General features: G+C 39.7%; 1 protein-coding gene across 1 annotated transcript in view; it reads right to left on the reverse strand.

The window, feature by feature from the left end:
- Positions 1 to 7,473: 7,473 nt before the first annotated feature.
- Positions 7,474 to 23,153, reverse strand: part of LOC145996609 (uncharacterized) — a 39,152-nt gene continuing 23,472 nt past the window's right edge. Inside the window, exon 4 of the mRNA XM_083133186.1 lies at positions 7,474 to 8,378. Within this exon, the coding sequence (XP_082989312.1) occupies positions 8,125 to 8,378 (254 nt within the window). The 3' untranslated portion in view covers positions 7,474 to 8,124. The remainder of the gene's footprint in view (positions 8,379 to 23,153) is intronic.

The following is a 23,153-nucleotide window of genomic DNA, read 5'->3' on the forward strand; positions in this document are numbered from 1 at the left end:
CTGTTAGTGGTTTAGTATTCGTGCTAGTGCTGTGTTTACTGAAGTTAAAGGTAATGGCTATAATAGAACATTTGCATGTGAAACTATTTGGAACAAGATCTTTTCCGGAGAAATTGCAAATCGTTAATGCAGGTAGGCCCATAGCATCTCTTGTACCACAGGTACAAGTACAACTTATACTTCCGTGAATAAAAACAAAAATCGGGAATGCACGAGTAACTTGGTACTGAGGTAACTTGAATTTTCAATTAATATTGAGGGTTTTTATTTCACTAGCATATTCTTTTCATATTGTATGTTACAGGTTTATTATACTTTCTTGTTTTATTACTTCAAATTCTAAATGTAGATTAACTGCAATCACAACAATTAGGTAAAATTTTCCATATTCCTAAATGCTGTACGGATGGTGAGGTAAATTTGCAGGGAGAATTCAGGAGTGGGTGGATGAATCAAGGGTGGGAGATTACCCACTTGTTAAAACCAGCATACCCCACTGTCCCCAGCATGGGAATCAACTCCCTCCTCATTTTGACGGTTTCAAATTTCTGCATGCAAAAATATTTGTTATTTACATGGCCGCTAGAAGGACAGTATTTTCTTCTGGGGATACTATACAATTGGCTGCCTGCCATCCAATTATCTTTGGTTTGAGTTGGTGTTTTAAGTCCACTTTATACACTGTAAGGCTAATCGGGACTGGACCTATGGTTTAAAGTGGGATCTGAACCAACAGGTACTGACTTACCTGTTGTTAACTCTTACCCTTCAATTCAGTTTGAAATAGTTTCCTCAATTGCATGGAGATGGCACTAGTCGTCCCTCATCTAAATAATTTTGCTGTACCTAGAATGAACATAGCATACAAAGACACACATAATACTGAAATTTGGGTGATGCCAGAGTTGAAGTCGGTAGCTTAGTGGTAGGACACTGTTGCAGTGGGGTACATAAGTATGGCTTGGTAAATTGTCCACGATTGTTTTTATTAATTTTTCTCTTGCTAGTGCTTTTAAGGAATATGTTTTTTATGTGGTAGGTGCAGAGATTGTCAGCAGGTTGTTTCGCATTTTGATTCAGTTCTTGAGGCTCTCGCTACGTAAAACAAAGAGAATTAACATGGGGATGGCAATTTGCTTGGTAATACTTTTGCATCCCACTGTACAGATCCAGGTTCAATCATTGGTTGATCCTCAAATTGTTTATAACAATACGTTAAAATTAACTGTGTGCAATTTTATATTAAACCAATAGCTTTTGGTATTGTTACACCTCTAGTATGTCATAAGGATTATGTAAATTCATACAATTTTTTTCAGATAACAACATATTTATTACATTGGCATTGCCAATTATCTTTCATTTAATTTACTTCTTGCACAATATATTTCTATGTTATAAAATACAGTAAGACTCAGCTGTACAAAAACTCTTACATACAAACATACACACATACAGTTACCTGCCATTTGCCATAACACTTCATATAAGTGGATATACTTTTTCTCCGTGTTACATTTGTTATTTTACTCGGTGTTAACAGGTTAAAATGCAACCATATATAAATCAGTCTCTATGTATGAGGAAAATTTCACAAACATATCCAATACTACACACATGCTTGTCATATCAGTTCTCGACATATCATTTCGACAGAATCTCACAAAACATGCAAAAGACAACTTATAGTATTAACCTTTTTCCAAATAAAGACACTATAAAAACAAAAAAATACTTATTTTATACACCACAAAATGTGTGATTATAATATTCGTTTCTTTCATGATACATGAAATAATGTACTTTTCACTAATCTCATGTCCATTTTGACACTTCTGATTGACACAAATGCTTTTTTGTCATTAATTCACATTACGATCTCACTGACATTTCACCAAGTATAACTGTATTTATATACATTGTTCCCATGCAAGTTATTTACTAGATACTGTCAAAGTACAATAATTATAGAAGAAAATATATTTTTGCAGTGTGTATGACTTATTCAAATGTTCTTATAGTAATCAAAGATGTTATGACATGGTTATTAAATGTTGATAGACGAAGGGTTTTGGATGCATTACATAATATGTCAATACCATGCATGAGTAAATTATGTTCTAACAGGTATATAATGTTAGTTTTCGTTTTCTGCTGTGTAAATTAAACTAGCACTTTGTAATTCATATAAAAACAAATAACATGCAAATAAGTTAGGTGGTAGAGCAGCCCTAGGCTGAACCTCGTTCAGTAGAAAATAAAAAAAAATACTATTCTATTCTGTTTGCCACACTTTTGCATTCTTACCTCACCCCTCCTCCTGCCGAAACTGCAACGTGTGCCAAATCTGACAGTCGAAAGCACTGTCACATCTTTTCTTCCTTCTCGTCTATCAGCAGCTAGCCCTCTTCTGGATATGGTCATTGCATTGCCCAGCAGCATGTTTGCAAGGGAGGAATGATGACAAGAACGTTAAAATAAAGAAAGGGACTGAACCTAATCTCTCGCCACTTTGAAAAATGCTCAAGGGAGCAAGGGAAGAACCTCCACCTGTCCTGTTTTAGGGGTGGGGGTGGGAGTGGCAAGATGCTTGACAACTCTGAACTAGCCCTCCTTTGTCCACGTGCATTACAGCCCTAGATTCATGGCTGTGGTTTTCTCTCAGATTGGGAAAACAAGGACAAGGACACTTTAGCTTGGCGAACAGAATATTATTTTTATTATGTACTAAATACATTTCAATTTTTTAAAATAAAACTACATATTCATAGAGCTCTATGCACAATATTTAATTTCCAAGAGGTGCTGCCCAAAAACATGTGAACACTTCACATAGAAAAGTGTGGAGACAATGTAAAAAAATATTAAATAAATAAAATAATAAAAAAATGTAAAGGACAGAATTTCTTGTAAACCTTGTGAACCACCAACAGTTTGCAAAAGCTAAACTCTGTTAGTTCACGACTTTCAAGTTATACTTCTACTCACTAAGTTGTACCACAGTTGCTCAAAGTATGATAACAGCATGGATTGAAAAGGTTCTGCCTGTGAAAGTATTCTCAGACCAGACATATAGGTCTGAGTATTCCTGAAGATGCTTTAAATATTATCAATTCAATGTTCTGCCAAAAATAGTGCATTGTGTGCAGCAGATAATTCTCTAAATGTTAGCGATAATGGTTCTACAATTGCATGCAATGTTAATCGGACATTATCCATCGTCTGGTGATGTTAACTATGCTTATTCAAACACTACGATTCGAGAGAGCTCGTCGCATCCTCAGATGGACAAATTTCTTTTTGCCTGTGGTGGAGATTTGACTACAAAACTGGCATCCTAACAAACTTTTTCACATTTTCAACTTGGTCATATCACACTAACTTGGATCTTAAAATATCTATCAGGTGCACCTTCTACATTACACCCGTAAGAAATTTCTCTATCTGATCTTGCCTTTGGAGACAACATGAACATCTGTTACCTTATGATTTGGCACACGCAGCACATGTACTATGTAGAAATTTTAACGAAAAATGCAGCCTTGACCAGAACTCGAACCTGGGTCTCTGGCTTACCATGTTATTTCTCTACCAACTGAGCTACCAAGTCAGCTCTGGATTTGCCTGATTTTGCACTGAAATTTCTATAGTTCATCCCCTGTGTATGTCAATCATAAAATAATTTACAACTCTATGCTGGGAGAAACTACGCACTGTCGATGTCATCAGTGTTTCAGAGGCAACAGATCCTATTGTAGTCGCACTGGCAAAGACAGCTCAGCTCGTAGAGAACTAGCATGGTTTGCCAGAGACCCAGGTTCGAGTCCTGGTCAAGCCAGGATTTTCACTGAATTTTTTACACGAACATCTGTGCTTGCTGTTGAGAGTTGACATTTTACTTAGTGCAATCGTGGTGCATTTTTGTTAAATTTTCTCTTTCTTCTAGCACGAACTGAATTTGACTTTTCTTACATGTCTGCAAGGACCGACTGACATGTGAATAGTTTGAAAGAAATACTTTACATTATTCTATGCGGTGTCTTTATAAACTAACGAAAAAATTCAGCATTTCATACAAGTATTAGCAGCATGATTTAATACAAGCCTATTACATCCACAAGACTGAAATAAATAATACAAATGCATCAATATTTTTCATTGAAGTCTTGTTCTTGTCATGCAATATTCTAGGCACTTTTTTCATACCTAATAAAACTATGATTACCCATATGTGAACATATTGCCATGAAAAAAAAATGTTATGCATAGTGTGGTGCACTAAATGGGGTTTGAAAAACATATGGGAAAAGTTCAATGTTTCTGCATCGTGTGGTGTAAACAATGGAGTGTCATTTATACATCTCCATCGCAGATGCTATACTTATAACAATGGAACCAGTCAACCTTTGAAATCAATTGGTTGAAAGAAAAAAGGAGCAGTGCAGAAACTTTCCCCGTATAAAAAAACACCTGCTGATTTTCATTATATCTGCTTTTAAGTGATTTCTTTGTAATGCTTAATTTATTGTCAATGTGTGTTTCACCCCCGTCTGCATAGTTGCCGTTGTTCTTATTTAAAAAAAAATGCTATTAATAAACAAATTACAGTACTTTTAAATTTGACACCATCATGTGAGAACCACAGGAACACAACTTCAAACATGCTGTTTTCGGTGTTGTTTAATGTATCCTCCTCCAAAGAGCTTTATTGGGATCTTCATTTCTTTTCTTTAATGGTAGAGTCGAGTCATGTATTTCCAATTCACTGTTTTTTTAGTGAGACATATTCCTAAGAATACATTCCTCCCTTCCGTACATTTGATAAACTGGAGTTACGTCCACCTGGTTCTCACATGACGATACTATTTCTTGAAACAACTAAGACCAACCCCAATACATTAAGCAATTTGCTATGAAAGGATTTTAATAATGCCTAAAATATCTTCTAACATACATTATCTGTCTGCTTGTTTGCCACTTTAGAAGATAACCCTACAGTTAAAAAAACTGAACCATCATATCTCGTCATCTTTACTGTAAAAGTTGATTATCACTTACCAAAACTATCTTGTAGAAAAAGTATCCTACTGGTTACAGAACGAAAGTTATAACATTTATACTCAAAAGATAAGAATATAACATACATAAAAAAATGAGATGATATACATGTAGATCTTATAATACTCAATATGATAAAAAATAAACTATGTCAGTGTCTCTAATTTTTGTAAACATAATGCTGTAAAAATGAGAAGTCCATTTTAATTCCTTCTTAGTTTATGCCCTTTTCACTTCTTTGGTTTATAGATATATATTGCACTGATGACGACAGTCTTAATATCATGCAGGTTCATTTCAGATCCTCACTGCTTGCTTCTACATGTAGTAACTATCTTACATAATAAAAATAATACAGTATATTTTACGTTCACTCATGTGCACACACACATCGCATAAGGCAGTTAAAAAGTAACTTTGCACCTTTCATCACAAAATCTTTTCAAAATGATTTCCTTCCCATGCCGTCAACACCAAAATGAAATCTTTAATAAACTAGAGAAATCGGAGAGACCATCTACGATTCAGTAGTAACATGGTTACCTTTGTTTTGTATTACATAGTCCTGAGTTGCATTAACGTAAACTACTTGAGATCACTAACACCAGAAATCGAACCAATGTATCCCTCATGGCAGTCAGATGCTCTACCGACTGCACCACCATGGAACAAAAATCATTTTAATAATGCAGAGATAACATGCACTATTTACGTATACATCTAAGCCGGTAACACTTTGAACCAATACCAATGCTTGAAAATTGTAACAATTAAAAGTTTATCAAAATATTTATTAATAATAGTGTGTAAGGATTTCACTCCAATTATAAGTATCAATTTACCAAAAGTTTTGCTTTAAAATATTCACGAAATCAGACCAGAATATTAAAATACATCTTAAGTAATCACAAAATACAGTTTTCCCTAGAATACTGTTGCAAAATAAATGGAATTTTGGATAACTTCTAGGATAATACGGCAAAAGTATCATGTGACATTCCTTGCAGGCCCCATGAAAGACCAAAATGCCAGAAAAATATCGGCCAGTATAGGTAAATAAAATTCAAACAATACTTTACATCGTCATTGATATCAGCTCAGTCCTATTTATATTTATATTATGACATGTTATTGTAATGAATACCGATGAACATTTAGCTGTTTTTTTACATATTTTAATACACACACCATCTTTTTATCATACAGTGTCACAGAAAAATATCCCCCATTGTAACACTTGTATCAATATGTTCATGGTTTTTGATTAGTACGTTCTTAGAATTCTGGCATTCTTTTCGATGAACTTGTGTACGAGCAAATGTATCTTCACATCTATTTATGCCATTTTATGTCAATTTCTACCTCCTGGGTTATTTAACAAAGACAGCTTTTGATAAAGTAAATAACATTATCACAAATACTTTGCAGTATGCCTTAACGTAATCTGTTATTATTATTATATTACCTTAATATAAACTTTTTCCAAAATTAGTAATCATATTTATGAGAAAATGACAAGACAAATATATTTCAAAATTTAGTGTTGCGTTGCCTGTAGTTACAAAAGATGATGAAAAATGCAAACTTACATAATAACTATTCGTATACACATACATAGCAAAAGTCTGGAACTGAATGGGTAAAATAGGTCACTTGTTTTACTGCAAAAATAACAAACATTTATCTGTTATGCACATGTGTGTGTGAATTTCTAAATATGTAAAATTTATCAAACCCATTAACTGATCAGTGTGAAATATTGGATCAACTACACTAATTATTTAAAATCTGCTACATTAAAAACAAATATTGGCAACTGGGTTGTGCAACCACTCACTATATTTACATCGGCAGGAAGTCAAAGATTTTGGAGGACATCCGGAGCATGCAGTGAGCAGTATTGCACCTTCTGGAGAAGCAGGACAAAAGGGGGAGGAAGAAGGGAAGAAGCCAAACCAGGAACAGGGGTAGACAAAAACTGAAAATAATTAAGGACACAGCCTTTTTCATCAGAAGTGAGAATGTATTTTTTTGCACATACGGCCTAAGAAAACCATGATTCTAACTGACATAAACCTATACATTCTGAAATATGACATTAAAATATCTCATTTATTAATTAATACAAAATTGGATTAAAAGTAATTAATTATTGTGCTGGTGTGGCCTTTCCAAAGAACTCTACATACATGGCTCTAACGGTAGCAGTGTATGCAGTGTATGCATAATATTCTAATATATGGTTGACTCTACCATATCATTGAAGATTTCAAAATTTGGCTAGCAACCATGCTAATAATTATAACATATGTTTATTTTTCTGATTTAATGATACACGTGACAAAGCTCGAACCACAAAAACATATACTGTACTTGTTCTTTTTAAAAGGTAATAGTTATTCCAATAATGGAACTTGAAAAAACAACAACTGATTTTGCAAATTCAGGTGCAATGGCAACTGGACACCCTGTATTTGTCTACCCCTGTCTAGGAATATAGGGGAATTGCCCTCTTTAGCTGGCAAGGAAAAACCAAGCATGGAAGAAGAGTGATATTGAGAAAGGCAGAATTGTTCCCACAATGACAGGCACGGTGACCATCGTTGAGAGAAGCCAGGCTGTTGCAACATCCACCTTGCATTGCAAGTGGTAGTCTCTCGACATTTCATTCGTTTTGTGTAAAGTGGTCAAGTGACAGTGGCGTAGTGCGAGATGTTGCAGTTGGAGCAGCGATTAAGGTTTACTGTGTTTCGTTTTAAGTCCACTTCATGCACACAAAGGCTAATCGGGATTGGACCTATGGTCACAAGGTGATGATGTCCACACTATACCATCGGGGAGGTAGTTCTAGGGAGTGTAAGATAAATGCAATGATGTCTAAATTCAGCTTATGAAAACAAACTCTTATTCCCCATTCAAGTTCAGACTTTAGCTAAAGCACAATATCACTATGAAACACTATATACCTTTCCCTACACACCAAATTGCAAGACTAGAAAAATACAAATGACGAATCGTTAACAGACCCTCACACAATATTCACACTTAACATCCTATTGTATACGATCATTCCGGCATGTTAATCAGAGAGGCCATGACGTCAGCCAACGAGCTAACCGAAGACCCCGTTTCACTCTCCACGTCCGCGAGAGTCTCCACCGTCCTGAGGGAATTGTGATGCACTGCTGCACATTTATCGGTCGACGATGCTAATTTGTTCAAGACAGCCATCGCTCCTGCGTGAATGCCTTCAAAAGTATTCGTAGAGTCTACCACTGTCTCCAGTACGGTGTACTCCATGTCATCAGACAGAAAAACACCTACAGAAAAAGAAGCAATGGATATTTCCAAACATTTCTATTAGAGTGGTGAATTCTGTAAATCTCACCCAATTTATCACAATTCTAATTTATTGTATATTTTTTTTTATACATTTCATCTAGATTAATTACATTTAATACAAATAAAACACTAATGCAGAATTGCAAGTAGAACCAAAACAGAAGTCTGACAACTTCAAATTTTCAGATAATTCTGATATTTTTCATAAAATTTCCCTATTTTACATAAATTTGGACCTGGATTGCCCTTCATCAAGGAAATTTCCTTTCATGTAGCAACACTGCCTCTGCCAAAGAATATTTGATTGTTCCAAAATATGAGAGAAAGTCACATATTGGCCACACTGCCTTCAGCGCTAGCGTGCTGAAAAGTGGTACTCTTGCGGTTCCGTAGCCAAGGTTTCATATTAATCGCTCCATTTTTTTTCTTTTGTAACAGAGTAAACATGGCTGTGCGGCTGGTAGCGTGCACCAAGGTAGAACAGAGATCAACGATTCGTTTCTCTGCTCCGAAAGTGTATCAGGGGTTGAATTTCAGGTAGCAACAATTGAAATCTAAAATATGGTGAAATACTAACCTTTATGTACCTTACTGATGTCGGTATGTTAAAAATTTATATTTTTTGATGTATTTGTTAACTCAAAAAGATATGTCAAGATATTTTAAATAATCTATCAAAACTTACCAATGAAAATACCATTTTTTTTGTAACCTAAGAAAATATTATGTCAAAAAACATGCAAGGAAGGGGTATGAGACTGCAGAACATGGGTATAAATATGCCTAGATTTTGCTACTAGAGCAGGTTTATTTTTGTAAATGCCTCACGTTTGTCTGCTTCCAGACAAAGTGTTGAGTCATCTCAAGGTGACAATACTGGGTAATTCTCACACTGTCTGCCTGCAGACAAAGTGTTGGTAACTCCAGCCCTTCGGGAATCTCTGCTTAAGTCTCCCAGGTACGAACTCAGCATTGTTGGATGCAAAACGATTCCAGAGAACGAAAGTACAACATTCCAGTCTTTATAAGCTGAAATTCTTAACTACTCGATCGTACAAAAGTCAGTAAATACCCGGATTCCAGATCTCGCGCAGCTTTTATCCAGATGTACTAAAACTGACTTTCCAATAATAATAAACCATCATCAAATTCTACCTGGTGGTCAGTTTTTTCCTTCAATCTCACTTGATTTTGGATTGATTTGATGTTTTAAGTCCACTTTATGCACAGAAAGGCTAATCGGGACTGGACCTACAGTTTAAAGTGGGATCCAAACCACTATGTGCCTCCACCAGGTATCGAACTCGGGACCCCTTGATTACAAGACAACGATGCAACCACTGCACCATCTGGAAGGCTCAATCTCACCTGAGAAGGTTTCAGTGTAGACCCTTAGTCTCCATGTTCCCGACTATAGAACAAAAGGGAAAATAACTGGAGGAACGTAACAAGCTGTAGAACTGACCACACAGGCATAAAATGCAACTCGCCCACCTTTTCTTCAGCTGGGTCACCCCCCTCCCCGATTCCATAACAACAATACTATTCTTCTGACAGTACATCATCCTAATACCAAACAGCCAATCATCTCAAAGCAACAAAAGTTTAAAAAATGCCTTTAAAGCGCTACATCAGGCAAAAATGAATGAATGAATGAAATTTTAAAAAATTGAGTGCATCACTACAAAAAGTCCATTGAGAAATGTAAAAGTGCAAGGTTGTAAAGGGACCTGCACAGAACAAAGTATTACCATTGAGAAATGTAGAAGTGCAAGGTTGTAAAGGGACTTGCACTGAACAAAGTATTCATGTGCAATTTAAACAGTATTTTTCATTAATGTTCAATCACTACAAACTTTCAATGTTAAATACTTTAGTGAATTCCATTGAACTAAATTAACTGAAATACAACGTGAATTGTTACCTGCCTTCTTCTATTATGCAGTAGGGCAATTCCATATGTGACAGAATTACCTTTCTGAAAACCTTCTTAGCAGGTGCATACTAACATTTTTCAATTTCTATGAATTATGAACTACTGTCTGAAATATTAATATTAGGAAAAATATGAGGGCCATTTCTTTTTCAACCTCCGATGGACCATAAAAAAAAGACAAGTATGAGTAACAAAATGAATTTATTACCAAAAGTTATGTACATACCTGGCAGGGATGGCGACAGGGGTGGGCATGGGTGGGCAAGCGCCCACCCAAAAATTCCTGTGCCCACCCAATCAAATTCAATAAGTACATATACTCGGGGATATATGAATGATTAAATATTTAAGTGTAACCTGGTGTTCATAACATGTATTTTACTTGTGAATATTATCTATGCTGGAAATGTTCACATATTATCAAACCATAAAAAGCCACTTTTGTCATTGTGGAAACAAAACTGTGATGAAATGAATACTTCCATGTTTAAAAGCAGCTAGTAGGCTTAGGAGGCTCAAAATTATGCAGGGTATGATCAAGATTAGATCAGAATTGAGGGTGAACTTGAGGACTGTAGCTCCGGGCTTCCACTACGTGTCTATATTCCGACCTGGCTATGGTTAAAATAATCTCCAAATAAAAAAATCTAATCATCATCTTAGCGTTACTTCCACCAGCAACACAATAAATTATTTCGACTTTTTAATTAATATTAGAATAATTTAATCAAGAAGACTTAGTTAGATGGGAAGGCCATGTGACACGAATGGCAGAGGAAAGAATAGTTTACAGGAAACCTGATGGTAAGGGACCAGTAGGAAGGCTAAGACGAGGATGGAGGGATAACGTTGAGATGGACCTAAAATAAATAGGTAAGGATGGGAAAGATTGGATTGATCTTGCCCAGGATAGGGACAGATGGATGGTTTGTGTTGCTGCAGACATAAACCTTCGGGTTTAAGTATGCTATAGAGCAGGCATGTCCAACGCGTCGATCGCGGGACGTTTGTTGGTCGATCGCAGTTATCTATTGTAATTATACGAATATACGTTATTTGAATTCAACTTCTATAATGTATAATGGCTGAGTAGGTACAAACTTTTGCAAAGATTAACGATTAATAGTAGCTCACTGCCTGTTGTGACAATAAAAAGTAGCTCACTGCTTGATTGAAGTTGGACATGCCTGCTATAGAGTATAATATAATTTTAATTAGCTCTGCATTGAAATTCCAGAAGTGTCCCTCTTTTTTCATTACAATTTTCATATACCTGTCATCTTCAAATATCAATGTGGTATACGAAATATCAACTTTATATTCGTTCTACTAATAAGAAGGAATCACAACAATCACTACAATACCGAAGTGAATAAATTTTAATAAATCAGTTATATATGGAAAAAGCTTCAGAATTATTCAATTGCTAATGAGTGGCTTATCCTATTTAGAAAGCCTCGTTCCACACAAAAATTTTGTCACATGAATCAGCCGAAAATGTCAACAGAATGTGTAGATGCAGCTGAAGTAAAGAAAAAAGTTATGTCACGAAGTATCCAGAAGACGATTTTGTTAGTTTGTTTCTAAGCCCACTTTCATGCTCAGATAGGCTAATCCGGACTAAACCTACAGTTTAACGCATAGTCCGAACCCGTGTGCATTGTGCTTCCACCACAGGAGGGGGAAGTCGAACACAGGACCTCTTCATTATAATGCGACAGCGTTATGCCTTTGTGGAAAAATATACAGAAAGAACTCGCACCAAACATGGCATTTTATCACCACAGAAGATGCGTCTATTTTAAGAGGGTGATTGCCCGAGACAACTATTTGAGACTTTCGGAAAACAACGTCATTGTTCACGGAATTAGCTGCCTTGATCCACTAATGAAACGCTGTGCGATTGAAATTACCACCTCAACTTTCTAAGAGGTATGAACTAATGAAACTCCATTGTTGGAAGAGTAAGTTGTGGTTGATTTGTTTTATTGTAAGTCATTTTTCTGCTAATTTTAATAATGACGACGTTATAAGGTTCAATGGTGATTAGATGAAAGTAACAAAGGGGCGAAAACAAACACATGCTGACACCTAAAATACAAACCCTCATAAATTATTACTTTGACAGTGGTTACAGACGCCAGGGACTCGTTTCCCTGAAAGAATAAAGTTTCCAGGGTATGCTGCACAGGATAGAGGTTGACATTCTAGTGTGTTCAAAATGGTCACGCCATACAACCCAATGAAAAATAGATGAAAGATTACTGGTACGATGATCAACTTCGATGAATTCCTTGTGTCCTAAATCACTTTGTTACCTCAAAAAATATGTTCATGTAACCATACGTGTATTGCTTCTCACGCATTAGTAATATGACAGTTCTTCAGAAAACGAATAGCAACTTCGCTAATAATCTCTTAAATTCAGAACAGATTTCTCAATCTTACTTGTTTATTACTTATGACGAGTGATATTTTGTGAAAATAGTCTTTCATTAGCCTAGGAATACTTCATGGACAATTAACAAAGAATTGGTTTTCCGTGTGTGTTTTAAATCATTTCTAATAACACGTTCATTTTAATCCAAACATTCAGTGGCGGCGATTAGGAGGAACGGGAAGGGGGGATGCAGTTCCCTCGCCACATTTTGCCACTTTTTGCCCCCGCACTATGGCCTCTTTATGCTAAGCCTTTTCTACCAAGAAAATGTATATTCAGGGATGCCCACAGGCGGGATTATGGTGCAGGCTGCGCCATCGAGATTCTTTGGAGGATTTTTTCCCTTCAAATAAGGTAAAATTGAACATTTATATATTTTTCCAAAATACAGGTAAAAATTTTACACCTTAAATTCACCATATTTAATCCATTAGATGAAGAAAAGAAAGCGTTTAAGGTCATTATTGAAGGTGCGAGGGGGGGATAAATATCCAACTCTTATATATTAGGCCTTAATTGACACGTGGGTTCTGGTGGAAATTCTGAATTAAACGTTGGCAGGGACAGTATTCAACTCTAAGTCTTAGATTATGGCGGGTATTTTAGTTAGAGGGGCATTGAGCATTAAGGTATCCAATTCTTGTGTATTACTATTGTCTTAGAATGTTGCAGAAATTCTGGTGTAGAGACTGAGAATTAATTTTTTGGAGGAGGCAATATCCAGTCTTCAATATGAACAGTAAGTCTCAAATTAGCATGGACATTTTTGTGGTAGTATAACGTGTTAAATCTTAGATTGTTCAAGGGATTTCTGCAGTGAAGAGAGAGTTTGAACATTAAATTTTGGAGACTAAAAATGTTCTTGCTTGCTTCGCTTGCAATAATGTGTTTGTTACAACAATGCGTGTTTGGCGCTTTACTGAGGTGGATGTGAATTTTTATGCTATAGCTGCATTACAAGACATGAGCGATATTCTCCATATTCATGAGTAACATCACTTCTTAAAATATAGTGCTTAGTGTTGGTATACTGCTTATTTTAAAGCAGGTGCATCATTTGGAACAAAAAGCTAAGAAAAAGTTACTTTCGGTGTAGGGATTACGATATAGTTTCAGGGTGAAAATGATATGATTTGGGGGGGATGGATGACATGGACATGATATTTGTGGGGATGCGCCATTGGCCTTGGGAAGGGATGGGCACCCCTGCGTATATTGCCCTTGCCCCTCAATTGATTGATTGATTGAGTTAAAATTTTTGGGTGCGTCGGCACTTAAGGCCATTTCGCACCCTTCTATGTATACGGGGAAATGTCCCCTTATCTAAAATTCTGACTTAATTTTAAAAAAGGGGGGTAGATAGCCCCTTGGGAAAAACTAAAAGTGCAAGGTTGTAAAAAGACCTGCACGAGACAAACACAACACATTAAAAAGTCATAATAAACTAAAAACCTCCTTACAGACGGTGGAAGAGTCCAGCTCTTCGCAAAAAACTAAAAACACGTGATAAAATACTGCTGTCATCACCCAAGAGGGATGACAAACAGCCGGAAAGGTTAAAAGTCTGCCGGAGGTAAGCAAGATCGACACATTCAACGAGAATGTGTCGGATGCTTAAAATAAAATTACAAGTACGACACAACGGAGGGTCCAGCCCTTGCAGTAGGTGACCATGCGTGAGACGGCTGTGTCCTATACGCAGGCGGGTAAGAATAACGTCTTCTCGCCGAGAGGGACGAGACGAGGAACGCCAAACACCTATGGTGGGCTTAACAGCGTGAAGCTTGTTCCCCGTTTCCACATCCCACTCGGTCTGCCAAGTGTCAAGAAGGCGAGAACGGAACACATTCTGCAGGTCGCTAGCTGGCAAAAGGTGGACGAGAACGTCGCCATCTGCATCAGCAGACTTGGCGGCAGCATCAGCTGCTTCGTTCCCCTGGATGCCCACGTGGCTAGGGACCCAACAGAAGTGTACATCTGTGCTGGCAGATAAGGACACAAGCCGTCTGAATATGCGTTGCGCTACTGGATGCCGGGAATACGGCGAATCCAGAGACTGCAACACGCTGGTCGAATCACAGCACACAAGGACTTTCTTCAGACCATTGACGTCTGCAAAGTCCAGTGCCTTTAGAATGGCGTACAACTCTGCCGTATAGATGGAACAGGCAGGATGTAGCAAGTAACTGGAACTTTGAGAGTCTAGGACGAAGGCGCAACCAACTGATTCGAATGTCTTGGACCCATCCGTGTAAAACACATTAAAATTGGGGTGCTTCGCACGAAGTTCTAAAAACCGTTGCTGGTATACAACCATTGGTGTCTCTGACTTTGGAAGAGCAGTCAGAGAAAAATCGATAGAAGGTGCAGGAAACTCCCAGGTAGGGAGAGGCGAAATGAGTGGAGAGACGCCAGGAAGATCACTGTCAACACCAAGTGCTGACAGGATCTCGTCTGCACGAACACCAAATGGTCTAGTGACACTGGGGTGGAGCCGATACCTTGCCAGCCTACCCTCGTCTGAGATGGTGTGGAATGAAGGATGTGAAGGCATCGAGCGAAGATGGAGGAAGTAGTTAACTACCAGCCGCTGTCTTCGCAGAGACAGCGATGGCTCAGATGCCTCTACGTACAAACTGGCGACTGGACTGGTCCGAAACGCACCAGTGCACACACGTATACCAGCATGGTGGACAGTGTCTAGGATGCGAAGTCTAGATGGGCGAGCAGAAGAATACACAACACATCCATAATCTAGCTTCGACCTGATGAGTGCACGGTATAGACGAAGCAATACCGTCCTATCAGCACCCCAAGAAGTATGAGATAAAACGCGTAAAAGGTTCAGAACTCGAAGACAAGAGAACTTTAACTGGCGAAGGTGAGGTAGCCATGTTAATTTCTTATCGAAAATGAGGCCCAGGAAGCGGACCTCATTCACGAAGCACAGGGGAGACTTCCCCATGTACAGGTCAGGATCTAAATGACATGTACGCTGACGACAAAAGTGAACACACACGGATTTCTCGGATGAGAAGGTGAAACCTGTTTGGGAGGACCACTCAACCAAACGGTTTATCGTCAGTTGGAGTTGACGAGAAGCTGACGCGAGATTCTGTGAGCGACAAAAGATCGTGAGGTCGTCGACATAGAGGAGGCCATGTACAGGGGAAAGAATGTTTGCCATAACACTGTTTACTGCTATGGCAAACAGAGTCACACTAAGTACGCTGCCCTGCGGGACACCGTTCTCTTGTTCGTGAAGATCCGAAAAGGAGTTCCCAACACGTACGCGGAAAAGGCGATCTGATAAAAAAATTTCAATAAAGTACGCCATATGGCCACGCACGCCCCAAGAATGGAGCTGCTTTAGGATGCCAAAGCGCCACGTTGTGTCATATGCCTTTTGGAGGTCAAAGAAAACTGCAACTAAATGTTCCTTGTTGAGGAATGCATCCTGAATATGTGTTTCCAGCTGAACCAGATGGTCCAGTGTGGAACGGTTGGAGCGAAAACCACATTGAAAATTACTTATCAATGAGTTTTCCTCCAAAAACCAGGTGAGACGCTTGTTGATCATGCGTTCCATCAACTTGCACACACAGCTAGTTAAGGCAATAGGCCTATAACTCGAGGCTGCGGTGCGTTGTTTACCTGGTTTCAGGATGGGAACAATAATAGCTTCTTTCCAGGAAGTGGGGAAAGAGTCCTCCAACCAAAGCCTGTTGAATACCGCCAAAAGGAAATTTCTTCCTCCAATGGGCAGATGACGAAGCATCTCATAGTGGATCTTGTCCACTCCAGGAGCTGTGTTCTTAGAATCTCGAAGTCCCTGATCGAACTCCCGTTCAGTGAATGGAGAGTTGTATGGCTCGGTGTTATGACTTCGAAAAACTAGAGGGCGTCGTTCCTGACGGTCCTTCTCACGGCGGAAACGTGGTTCATAATTTACAGAGCTAGACGCACCAGAAAACTGCGTGGCCAAGATATTAGCTATGTCTCCGGAATCGGTGTACAACGTCCCATCGTGCTCCAGAGCGCTGAGAGGAGTAGATGCACCCCCCTGGATGCGACGTACTTTGGTCCAAACGGCTTTCGACGAAGCCTGCTTCGTCAGAGAAGACACGTATTGGACCCAGCACGCCTTCTTACTGGCTCGAATGAGCTGACGGGCACGGGCACGTTTAATGCGGAACTGCTCGAGGTTTGCGGCAGTGTGGTTCCTATTAAATCGATCGAGAGCATGATTGCGGTCCTTGATGGCTGCACCGATCTCCGCAGTCCACCAGGGGACTGGGCGTCGCCTCGCAGGTCCACTGGGATGTGGAATGGAGGTGCGTGCAGCATCATGCACTCCTGACACAAAGACATCTAAGGCGTCAATTGGTGGTAAAGTCGACGCAAGATCGACTTCAAGGTCCACTGCACGCTCGAAGGCTTCCCAGTCGGCCCGACTGAGATTCCAGTGAGGGTGTTGTTCACGTGATTGCTGAAGATGTTCGAAGGTAAGAATGAGAGGGAAGTGATCACTCCCACAGAGATCAGGATGAACGCTCCAAGATGTGGTAGGAGCAAGGCTGGGACTGCAAAAGGACAAGTCCAACGCAGAATATGTGCCGGAGGAAGGGCTGAAATATGTGGGAGTCCCATCATTCAGCAACGTTAAATCTGATGCCTCACGGAATTGATCTACAATTTGACCCCGGGGCTCTGTACGAACGGAGCCCCACAAACAATGGTAGGAATTAAAATCGCCCAAAAGAACTACAGGAGACGGAAGTTGTTCGAATATAGAAAGGAGGTCCTCAAGAGAGAATCGCTCCTCCCTTGTGATGTAGACACAGCACACAGATATTGGCTGTGGTAGATGGACCCGCACGGCGACAGCTTGGAGGGGGGTGGTGAGAAAGATTGGCGTTGAGTGGATGTTATCTCGAACACCGATTGCAACACCACCGTGTGCACGACGACCCTCAGGAAGCTTGTCGGTGCGGTAAAGCGTGTATCCGTTCAGAATCACTGATTCATTTGGACGAAAATGTGTCTCTTGGAGACATATAATGGCAGGGTCAAATTCAGATATTAGAATTTGCAGTTCCTCGAGATGTGTACGGAAACCGTTAAGGTTCCATTGGAGACAATAAGCCATAGCTGTAGGTGTGATTGTTACCTTTTAAGGCGTACTCTATTTCTAGGCCCTGTCACCTTGATAAATTCTTCATCCGCGGCTTCGTCCTGTATCATGTCCTCGGGTAAGGACACAGAGGGCGAAGGGGATGAAGGAGGATGAGTGGGGGCGGGTGCTTTGAGTGCCCGCCGGGCAGCTTTCAGCTGCGCCTTAAGTTTCAGGGTGGTGGCTGCCACCCTGACTGGAGAGCTACTGGTCTTCAGGAAGTATTCTTTTGTGTGAACCTGCTTGAACTTTTTCTCTGTGGAGCGAGGAGTGGTTGCTGGTTTCCTCGAAGCAGGACGAGCTACTACAGGAGGCGTTGTTGTTTGCGTGGACACGTCGCTGGTTTGTACCCCTATACTGCGACGGGTAAGAGCAGCTGCAGCAACTGTAGCGAATGGCACAGGTAAAGTGGTGCGTATACTGTCACGGAGACGTTGTTTTGCTTCACCAGCAGAGATTTTCTCTGTGACGACCAACTCTCTGATTTTCTTCTCTTGTTGGAAAGAGGGGCAGTCACGATGCCAGACTGGGTGCTCGCCTTGGCAGTTAATGCATTTGGGACCTGAAGAACAAGGTTCGGTCCCATGATCAGGCTTACTACACTTACCACAAAGGGCGGTAGTGGCCTTGCAGGAAGGCTGAGTGTGCCCAAAGTGCTGGCATTTGAAACACCGCATCGGGTTAGGTATGTACGGACGGACTTTGAGTCTCAAATATCCAGCCCGTACAATATCTGGGAGAGTGGTCGTTTGGAACGTTAATATAATAGAAGCAGTTGGCACAAGTTCTCCGGATTTTCGCGTCTTGATTCGCTGTACTGCGGTCACATGTTGGTCTGAGAGTGCTTCAAGAATCTCTTCCTCCTCAGCATTTAGCAGATCCCAGTGGCGAATCACACCTCTACTACTGTTAAGTTGACGGTGAGGTTCAACATTAACAGGGAAGTCGCCCAAAGATCTTAACTTTAAAAGGTTGTTGGTCTGGCGATCTGTGCTGGTCTGGATCAGTAGACTCCCGTTTCGCAGTTTCTTTATTTCTGGTACGTCTGAACCAGCGGCGTAGTCTAGCTGTTTCTTGATCAGGAACGGTGACAAGTCCTTTAATGTAGCAGCTCCATGTTTCTTTGTTGTTGCAGATTCATCGTTACTCTCGGTCTTCTGCACAATACTAATCACAAGATAACGTGGCACGTTACTTGTCTTTTCCAATAATTGAAGCGGGCTCGAAGGCCGCGCTCGTTTTGGGGGTTTCCACCCCGTTTGAGTTGTTTTTTGTACCCATATACAAAAAGATTTATTGTGGAGGGTCCATAAATTGTCGCCTCGACATGCCCTCTATGCCGAGGAAGGCCTACCCCCAAAAATGGAGGCTACTCGAGGACCAAACCGAAATCCCCGAGGCCACGTTCGCGACTGCACCTACCCCTGCAGCCAACACTGTCCCATCGGCACGTGCAACTCACACCTTGGGATAGGGTTTTTTTATCGAGGTTGTCTCCTCTAGCAGGACCCTTAGTTATAGGGAGGTCAAAGATATGGAGATGAATGACGTGATGGAATGGTGAAAACGTGAGATACGGATGTGAAGAATGAGTGAAATGATGAGATGAAAATGACCTCCCTACATAAGTTTCTTAGAGGGAGGTCAAAGATATGGAGATGAATGACGTGATGGAATGGTGAAAAACGTGAGATATGGATATGAAGAATGGGTGAAATGATGAGATGAAATTGGCCTCCCTACTAAGCCCCCTCGCCCCGTCAAGGCAGTCCTACATGGAGGGGGCTTGCCCCTCAAATGTTGGCAGCCAATCACTGCTTCTACAAACATTCAGATAGATTTGTCAGTTGTACAAACCTTGTAAGCTAAGAAAATTAACCCCCAAGGAGTAAGAAAACTCTTTCAGTCAAAAACTCATACTATGCTCAGGAACATGCATTTAAATTACGAGAAACTTCACGATTGTCTACCATCGCACTTTCTATCATTGTCGCCGAATACATAATATCAAGTATGTGCCTTGTATTTGCAAGACAAGCTTAAACCTAATTAACATTTATTTCACTGTATTAACATGCATGAAAGAATGTGATTAGACTGTATGGCTGCGCATGTGTAAACACTTCCTTGAAATAATTGTGTCCATCAGAGACAAAACGAAAGGAAATGCGAGAATAGATTAGAAAAGAATAAAGAGGAAAAACAAGGAAAGGGAAAAGAGGTAAGAAGAAAATCGGGAGTGTAAGAGAGAGGGGGATACATACGTCTTACGTACACATACATGGTCTTACATTTATACTGCCCACCCTAATCTATCACTATGGAGCTTCTGCCCACCCGGTCGAAAATTTCTGGCGCCGCCCCTGATACCTGGTTACTTTTCGACATAATCACCGTGAAGATACAGGCATTTCTCATATCGTGGGAAGAGCTTTCCGATCCGCCATTGATGAGAGATGGACCTGAACGTTGTTTTGAAGCTCCTCATTGGTGTGGAAGCTTTGGCCTCCTAGCCAGTTCTTCAATGCCAGGAAAAGATTAAAATCACTCGGTGCTAAGTCAGGGCTATATGCTGGGTGATCAAACACTTCCCATTTAAACTGTTCCAGAAGGTGTTGGGTTACGTTGCCGCCAGTTCTTCGCAGGAGCGGTTCGGAAAGCTAGTCCCACGATATGACAAATGCCTGTATCTTCAAGGCGATTATGTCAAAAAGTAACCAGGTATGTACATAACTTTTGGTAATAAATTCATTTTGTTACTTACACTTGTCTTTTTTATGGCCCATCGGAGGTTGAAAAAAAAATAGCCCTCGTAGTTTAAAGGATGCCCATCATGCCAAGCCACAACAAATGAAATTGCTTTTGTATGCCGATGCTTAATTTCTTCCAAAATAGTGTGTGACAGAATTACGATTTGTCCAAACACGATATAAATATTTATTTGTTAAAATAAAAATAAAAAAAAACACACACATTGCGTCATTGCCTTGTAATCAAGGGGTCCCGGGTTCGATACCTGGTGGAGACACATAGTGGTTCGGATTCCACTTTAACCTGTAGGTCCAGTCCCGATTAGCTTTACTGTGCATAAAGTGGACTTAAAACACCAAATCAAACCAAACCAATAAAGAACACACAAACAGCATGATAAAAAACACTTTAGGAATTCTCCCAAGGATTTGATTCCATCTCAGAATCATCATCAGGGCTGGTTGAGAGACAACTAAAGGCACACGGTTAAAGTTCAGCTGGCGCTACTTGCCGTGTCTGCCGGAAGATGTCGTTCGATTTTGCAGTGTTGGTAAGTTCTTGTATGTTGGGATTGTTGGCTGGGGGAAATGGATTTTTAAGTGTTACTGTGTTGTACAATGATAAATAAAGATTTCCACATAAGTTGTCATCAAGATTGTGTTTTTGATCATATGTACACCTTCCTTAACATTCCGTTCTATTTTTCCATTCACCTTTGGCAGGAAGGAAACACAATCCTCTGGTAGTTGGTGGTTGGTTTCTATGATATGTTTGGCCAAACTGGAAGAACTTCCTTTCCTGCTTATGATCCTATGTGGTCTGCAAAACAGTCTTTGATGGGTCTTTTGCATTGGCCTTTATATTTTTTGTTGCATTCGCATTTGATACTGTAAATGCCAAAATTCGTTAATAGATCTTTGTCGTAAGTTTTGATGCCTGCTGCTAAGTTTTGTCCTTGGATTTACTGGGTTTGTATGCTATTTTGTTTTCTAGGATGCATCAGAGTTTGGTGGATAGACCTGGTACAAATGAGAAGTCTAGCCATAGTTGGGAGTCCTTTTCTTCGTTTCTGGAATGGTTGCATCTGGTTTTCTTTAGTTTCACTTTTTGCAGATTCTGGTCTATTACGCTGGGCCTGTCGTTTTAGAATATCCAGTTCTTCTTGTAGCACTTTGTTGTTGGAACATAAGTGCAAGGCTCTTCTGACGAAGTTGTTCCAGATGTTGTCTTTTTGTCCTGGTGGGTTGTTGGAATGTTTATGTATGAATGTATTATCTTCTCTGAATATGGTGATGCTGAGGAAATTTAAGATACTGATCTTTTCTTTCTCTGTGGCAGGAAGGTGTACATATGACAAAAACACAAATAATCTTAATGACAACTTATGTGGAAATCTTTATCTATCATGATACAACACAGTAAAACTCATAAATCCTTCTCCCCCAGCCAACAATCCCAACATACAAGAACTTACCAACACTGCAAAATCGCAACGACATCTTCAGGCAGACACAGCTAGTAGCGCCAGCGGAACTTCAACCATATCCCTTTCTTTGTCTCTCGACCAGCCCTGATGATGATTCCGAGTTGGAATCGAAAGCTTGGAAGAACTCCTAAAGTGTTTTTTATTGTGCTGTTTGTGTTTTTTATTGTTATTAAGAAATATTACTTACGTGAAATTTAGAAGATTTCGTACTTCCGCGTTGCACAATTTAATGGTTCAATCCTATTAATTTCGAAGATCCACTGTCTTCATTCACAAAAGGGTACGGCGTTTGAAGCGGAGATGGTACCGCTTCAAACGCCGTACCCTTTTGTGAATGAAGACAGTGGATCTTCGAAATTAATAGGATTGAACCATTAAATTGTGCAACGCGGAAGTACGAAATCTTCTAAATTTCACGTAAGTAATTTTAAACCGCGTTTACCGCAACCACCATGAATTAAGAAATATGTTGCTGGCACGTGATGAAGAAGTTTCTTACTGTCATAGACATATTTATATAATTGTTGTTGATTGATTTATTGAGTTTCTTTTATGTCTACTTTATGCATAGTAAGGCTAATCCGGACTGAACCTACAGTATAAAGTGGGATATAAACCACTATGTGCCTCTATCTGGGACCAACCCGGGGCCCCTTGATTACAAGGCCACGATGTCATCGGGGAATAAAATTGTCATGCTGTTTTTTAAATAATCTACTGCAGCCCAACTGAAAATTGATTTTAACCTTTAGCAAAATTTCTGAACCCCGTAATTTCTGCTTCTTTTTAAAAGTTGCGGCACTTGCATTACATATTCTCATAGAGTGGTCTTTTGTTGTGCTTCCCTCCAAATTTGGTTCATCCAGTGTCCATAGGGCTAATTCTAGAAGCAAAATTCCGGACAATGTCCTGAAACTGGCAACACTGCCGCTTTATATAAGGTTATTATTTTTTTACTCAAGAAGTA

Source organism: Lepisma saccharinum, chromosome 12 (assembly GCF_977018435.1).
Source record: "Lepisma saccharinum chromosome 12, izLepSacc3.1, whole genome shotgun sequence".
Taxonomy (NCBI): Eukaryota; Metazoa; Arthropoda; class Insecta; order Zygentoma; family Lepismatidae; genus Lepisma; species Lepisma saccharinum.